This window comes from Platalea leucorodia (genome assembly GCF_965183815.1).
Source record: "Platalea leucorodia genome assembly, chromosome: 4".
Lineage (NCBI taxonomy): Eukaryota > Metazoa > Chordata > Aves > Pelecaniformes > Threskiornithidae > Platalea > Platalea leucorodia.
The window spans coordinates 8,233,702-8,240,338 of record NC_138826.1 but is presented as its reverse complement, the minus strand read 5'-3'; the positions used below and the strand labels follow the sequence as shown (position 1 = coordinate 8,240,338).

General features: G+C 57.7%; 1 protein-coding gene across 1 annotated transcript; it reads left to right on the top strand.

The window, feature by feature from the left end:
• Positions 1-472: 472 nt before the first annotated feature.
• On the top strand, positions 473-5,777 carry EMX2 (empty spiracles homeobox 2; the record flags this gene model as incomplete). Its single annotated transcript, XM_082309214.1, has 3 exons — positions 473-863; positions 2,900-3,084; positions 5,610-5,777. The coding sequence occupies 3 exons, from the start codon at positions 473-475 to the stop codon at positions 5,775-5,777; spliced, it is 744 nt and encodes a 247-aa protein (XP_082165340.1).
• Positions 5,778-6,637: the final 860 nt, after the last annotated feature.

Sequence of the window (6,637 nt, the reverse complement as noted above, 5' to 3'; positions counted from 1 at the left end):
CACTTTAAAGAGTCTCCCCCTTCAACCTCAAGGCGAGTAATAGCGACCAATCATCAAGCCATTTACCAGGCTTCAGAGGAAGCTGTTTATGTGATCCCAGCACTAATTAGGCTCATGAACTAACAAATCGTTTGCACAACTTGTGAAGGGGCCGATCACATCCATGGATTGTCTTTGGACTTAGGGAGGGAGGGGGGGGCGACCGCCTTTTCCTTGCAGGAGGGAAACTTCTCCCAGCAACTTTTTTGTGTGTGTGTGTGCGTGTGCGTGTGTGTGCGCGGTGCGTGTGTGTGTGTGTCTCCCTTTTGGGTACCGCTGGCTGCCGCTGCCTCCTTCTCCTCCAGCCCCTGTCTATTTATGTGTGTATCTATCCCTCCTCAAGTCACTCCCTGCTGCAAACTTCCCCGGATCGCCTCCCGCGCACCAGAGAGAGCCAGGCAGAGATTTGGTCGGGGACTCTCGCCGCGGCAGCATGTTTCAGCCCACACCCAAGCGGTGTTTCACCATCGAGTCGCTGGTGGCCAAAGACAGCCCCTTGCCCGCGTCTCGCTCCGAGGATCCTATCCGGCCGGCGGCGCTCAGCTATGCCAATTCCAGCCCGATGAACCCTTTTCTCAACAGCTTCCACTCCACTGGCAGGGGGGTCTACTCCAATCCGGACTTGGTCTTTGCAGAGGCCGTCTCCCACCCGCCTAACCCGGCCGTGCCGGTCCATCCCGTGCCCCCTCCCCACGCCCTGGCCGCCCACCCGCTGCCCGCTTCGCACTCCACGCACCCGCTCTTCGCCTCGCAGCAAAGGGACCCCTCCACCTTCTATCCGTGGCTAATACACCGCTACCGGTATCTGGGCCACAGGTTCCAAGGTACGTGCAACTTTTCTTCTCCCTCCGGTCCACCCCTCCATCCTCCGGCGGCTCCCGGCCGGTCCCCGCGGCGCGGATGCGGGGGGACGGCGGCGGGCGGGCGGCCGCTGCCCGGAGCCGCGGGCTCGGCTGGGCCGAGGCTCTTTTGTGCCCCGCCGCCAAACTTGCGGAGCTGTCAGAGCCCAGGGGGCTCGGGTTTGGGTTTGCTTTGCTTCCTTTCCCGGTTTGTTTTGGTTTCCCGGGGAGGAGGGGGGCAGGCGGGAAGGCAAGGCCGGCTGAGACTTCTGCGGCTTTCTCGCCCCGATTAAAAGCAGGGAGGAAAAGGTGGATATTTTTTGTTCCGGTGGGTTAAAAGCTACGGAGGAGCCTCCGAAGGAAGCCGCTCCGCAGAGAGGGAACGGAGGGGTGGCGAGGTTTAGGCTTCCCCGGGAAGGCGGCGGTGCTCGCCGGGCGGCCGGGGCCGGGCTGCCGGGGCCGCGGGGAGCCGCCGCCCCAAATCGGCCGCTCCCCTTGTTAGCGGGGAAGGGGGAAAAATGAAACGAACCCCGGAGAAAGGAGAAAAGAAAGAAAGAAAGAAAAAAAACCCCAATCCCAGCGGCGGAGCAGCGCGGGGAGCTGGGGCTGCGGAGGAGCGCCGGGGCCGGGGGCAGAGGGGGCGATCCCGCCCGTGCGGGCAGGGAAAGGCTCCCAGCTGCCAAGCGATTAATAACCGGCTGAAGGAAAATAACCAAATCCAATGGCGCACGATCAATAAAATCCCCCTCGTTTAACCCTTTGCGACCGGCAGCGTCTTCTCCGAAGGGTGAGACGATTTCTCCCGTACTGGGTCCAGCCCCTGCCTGTTTCGTTATACACACACACACACACACAAAATCAGCCTCCGCTCGGAGGGATCCGATGCTTTTTTCTCTTTTTTTTTTTTTCCGGTATTTTTATTTATTAATTCCGAACGAAAACAAACCACCTGCAATATCCATTTCCCCGGCCTCCTGCAGCCGAGCCGTTGCAGCCGGGTTGGAAAAGCTTCGCTCTCTCCGAAGCCAGGCGGACAGAGATACAAAATGGATTATTACCCTCTCAGAATAAAATTACAGGTTTCGCTCACCAAATTATTTGTCGCAGTCATCAGGCGATTGGTAAAGAGCGGTAGATGAAAGGCGGAAATGTTCTGGTGTTGAGCCACAGCCTGATTTCCAACACACCCTCCTCCTGCAACGATTTTTAATGCACTTACGGAGAGACACCCTCGGCGCCTTCCCCACCTTGGAAGGACCGACCCGGAGAAGCGGCACAGGGCCAAACCGGAGGGAGAGACCCACCGAAAAGCCCCGGCTCCCCCCCGCAGCAGCCCGCCGGCGGTGGCCGCTCCCTGGCCTCCCCGAAGTTTGCTTCTGCATTTCCCCGCCGGTTCCCGCCGCCGGGGCAGCGGGCAGGGGCCCGGCAGCGGCGGGAGCCCCCGCTCCGGGGAGCAGAGCGGCAAAACCAAGGGGAGAGGGAGGAGAAAGAAAGGCCCCGGCCGGAGTTTTGGGCGAGGGAAGCGGGGAGAAGCCGGGGGAGCGGGGTGCCGGCTCCCGGCCGGCCGGCGAGGGGCGGCGGGGGCTCGGCCGGGGCCGCACCGGGCCCCGCTGCCCCGCCGGGAGGGTGCAAATAGCAACCAACCAACCAACCAAACGAGGGAAGATGCGAGGGTGCCGGTGGGCGAGGGGAAGGGGGGCAGCTGCGGGATGAAGCCGCAGCCACCGCAGCCGGGCTCTGGCCAATTTTTTTGCTTTTTATTTTTTGCCGTAGTGCTCCCTTGGTTGTGTTTTAGTATTTGAATTTCTCCCAGTCCTCTCCTTCCCCTGCTCCTTCCCGCCACCTATTTATCGAAGGAAAATTTAATTTTTAAAAAAAGGCGCTGAAAATAAAAAAAGAAACTATAGTGAGGATTCTCCTGCGGGTAATGGGGAGAGACAAAAATTCTTGCGCTAAAAAGTCCTCTCGAGTGCGTTTGGGGAAGGTGTTTTGCTCATCTCTTACTTTACCCTGTTGCCCAGGGAATGAAACCAGCCCGGAGAGCTTCCTATTGCACAACGCACTGGCCAGGAAACCCAAACGGATCCGTACAGCTTTCTCCCCATCCCAATTACTGAGACTGGAACATGCCTTTGAGAAGAACCATTATGTAGTAGGAGCAGAGAGAAAACAGCTGGCACACAGCCTCAGCCTCACGGAAACTCAGGTAAGGGGGAAGCGGGCAGCTGGGAAAGTGAAAGTACTGGGATTTCCTTGGGAAAACCCACCCGGCCGGGCCGAGAGGCGGGCAAAAATAGGGGCAAATTCTGGGGGTGTTTAGGCCTCCAGACCCGAGCCGGTGGGGCGGAGTTGAATGGTCCCCCCTCGCTTGGGTGTCATAAAACCCTCTCTCCTTCGGGAGAGCCATCGCCCCCGCCCGGGTGGCGGGGCCGCGGGCAGCCGCGGGGCTCGGGGTCTCGCCGCGGAGCCCCGGCCGGAGCCCCGGCCCCGGCGGGAAGGGGAACGGCGAGAGCTGCGGTCTGCAAAGGAAAAGCCGTTCTGGCCATTTTTCTGCGGGACTGGGGTGACCCTCAGAAGGAGTTGAATGTTAGGGAAAAAGCCCCCAAACCAAAAGGCGGAGGGGAGAACCCCCGCTTTGGACGCTGCGGCAGAAATACAGTTTCTCGGATGATTTTTCACTCGTTTGTAGCCCCGCGTTCGGCAGCGGGGATATGAGGAGCCGCTTCAGGAGGGCATAAAGGTGAAAAATAAAAGCAGAGAAATTATGGACTACAAGGAATCCCCCCCCCCGCTCTCCCCGCGGCTGGCTGCGGGCCAGACCCGCACCGGAGCCTATTTCGGTCGTCTGTCGGGAGGGACGATGAGCGCCGTTGCTGCTCCGGTTGTCCCCGGGAGAGGGTCTCGGTGGGGACGGAGGCCGGACACCCGTGGGGCGGCGGGGGAACGGGGGCGGGCGCGGGGTGCCCCCCCCGACGGCGGGGACCCACGAGCGACGAGGCCGCTGCCAGGGCGTTTTTCACGCGGGTTTTTCCTCGTCGGAAGAAAGGCTGGGGTTTGGGGGGGGGGGTGTTAGTTGTTGTTGTTGTTGTTGTTGTGTCGGGCTTTTGTTTTGTGGCCTTCCAGGAGACTCGTGGAGAGAGGGCTCCAGATGGGGATTGTCTCTGCTACAGTATGTGGCACTGTACTTAAAAAAAAAAAAAAAAAAAAAAAGCCAAAATACCCAGCCGCAGCCTAGTTCAAAGTTCCCAGTAAACACAGCGTTCTCTGGACGGATTAAGTTGTAACACTTTTTTTTTTTTTTTAACTCCTTTTCGTGGGGGAAGCAATAAAGAGGTTGGAGCTTTTGTTTTAAAATGTCTCCCTAACAAAACAATAAAAAGGGATCGCCACTTTTATGAGGTTCTCCGAACAAGGGACCGGTCACAGGCTTATTTCCACTGGAAAGCTGTATTTAAGGTGGTCTTTGTGCTGCTTGATTCCGAAGCTGGTTGGGGTCTTTTGTCCGGATGTCAAACCCCCAGTCCCCTACAAATGAGCTCCCTTTTGGGAGATCAGCGTGCAGAAATGAACCGTCCTCCCCTTCAATTAGCAAACTAAAAGCAAATTAAACTCACCCCTTGTTCCCCGCTCAGCTTTTTAATGGGGGACTTTTGGAGAATATGAAAATGCAGCAGAGATGTGTGTCCGGCCAGGCAGGTCTCTGTTCTGAAGAGGCAGCGAAGCGGGTTAAACCAGCTTATTAAAATGCTCCAGTTCCCTTTTCCCCCCTTGCTGGGGCCTTTATCAGGCACTTTCAGACAGAACCAGAGTTTAAACTGCTTTAAAAAAAAAAAATGTTTACCTTTGGCCGCTACAAGGAGTGTGGCCAGCCCTGGAGATAGTTCCCAGATCAATACTATCTGTAATTAAAGCACTGAAGTCAGCTGCCGGATGGTTAAGTCAGATTTATTCGGCGCTGCACAAATTCAGCGGGATATTTAGGACGGCACTTGCCGCTTTCGCCTCACGACGATCGCTCCTGGACGGCGCGTCCCGGGGAGACGCTGCGGGCAGCGCCGGAGGTTTTTCATTTCGGGCCTTTTTCTTTCATTTTATTCTCTTTTCCAAGAGGGAAAGATCTCGCTCCGGCGCCCCTGGCCTCCCCCGCCGCAGCCCCGGACCGCTTCGCCGGTGGTGGAGGCCGGGGGCCGCCTCGGCGGGCGCGGGTAACGAGAGCCGCCGCTCCGGCTGCCCCGACGGCCGGGCCGGGGTGCTGGCAGCCCGCCGCCGCCCCGCCACCCTTGGCTTTCCCCGCCTGGGGTGCCTGCTGCACTGCGCGGGGTTACTCCTGCGCGGAAAGTCCGCGGCCCTGCGCCGGGTGCGCAGCCGCTGCCTCCCGCCTGCGGACCCCGCACCCACGCACCGCTGCGGCTGCCCACTCCTACACGCGTGGGTCCTCCGCAAGTGCCCGGTGGGCGTGGGTCAGGGTGCCTGCGCCTCTCCCGGAGGGGTTTAGGTGGTAGACGGGCCCCGGCTCCGCTCGTCCCCCTCCCGGCTGGGTATGGCGCAGGCAGGGCACGGTACGGGCAGGGCACGGCGCGGGCAGGGCACGGCGCAGGCAGGGCACGGAGCAGGGAGAGCACGGCGCAGGCAGGGCACGGAGCCCCTCGGCAGGTCCAGGGCAGCGGGCGGCGGGCAGCACCGGCGTCCGGGCAGGCGTCGGACTGACGGCCGGTGCCTTTCCTCCCGCAGGTAAAAGTATGGTTTCAGAACAGACGGACAAAGTTCAAGCGGCAAAAGTTGGAAGAGGAAGGTTCAGACTCACAACAGAAGAAAAAAGGGACTCATCACATTAACCGGTGGAGAATCGCCACCAAACAAGCCAGTCCAGAGGAAATCGACGTCACGTCGGACGATTAAAAACTGGCACTTTTTGGACTTTTCAAAGCCAGGCACCCCACCAACAGAAAGTGTTAAAGGCTCACACCCCCTCCCCCCCGGCGTGGGGGTGCGGGGAAGGGACCCGGAGATCTTCATCCAAAACGCGATTCCCGCCTGGGAGGGCAGCTGGGAGCGAGCGAGCGCCGGACCGCGACAGGTCGGGACTGCGGCACTGCCGGCACCGCTCTGGCAAGGGGGGATCTGTCAATCAAAGCCAAAACACCGGGACGAGGTGATTGACAGGTATTCCGTTTCTCGCAGTCCGCTTTTAAAAGCATAACGTCAAAAAATTGGAAAAAAAAAAAATCTTGGGAAAAAAAAAAACTTAAAAAGAAAAAAAAAAGAAACAACCCCCCTCCAACCCAACCAGAAAAACTACCACCTTACAGGACATTTTGCACTTCACAGTTTTTTCCGTCTTTAAAAGAGAAATTTCCATAAGCAGCCAAAACCCACACCTGTTTCAGAAACTTGAATTGCATGTGAAAAGCCGTCTGGGCAAAAAAAAAAAAAAAAGAAAAAAAAAGAAAAAAAAAAAAGAAAAACGGAAAAAAATTACCCCGGTTCCTAAAGACAGAAATGAATTGTAATTTTTTTCCCTTTAAGACAGGTTCTGTGTGCTTTTTAATTTTATTTTACGAGAAATGTGCAGTCTGTAAACATTTTATGATAACTTCTGGCGTCAAAGTGTTTGTGAAAGCTAAATGAAGTAGCAGTAACAAAGCATAGTGTTCCTTCCGGACGGAGAGACACGGCGGGGCAGGGGAGGGACGGGAGGGAGAGCGGGGGGAGGCTGGGGCTGGTCGTAACTTTTGCTGCCAAAAAAAAAAAAAAATTCA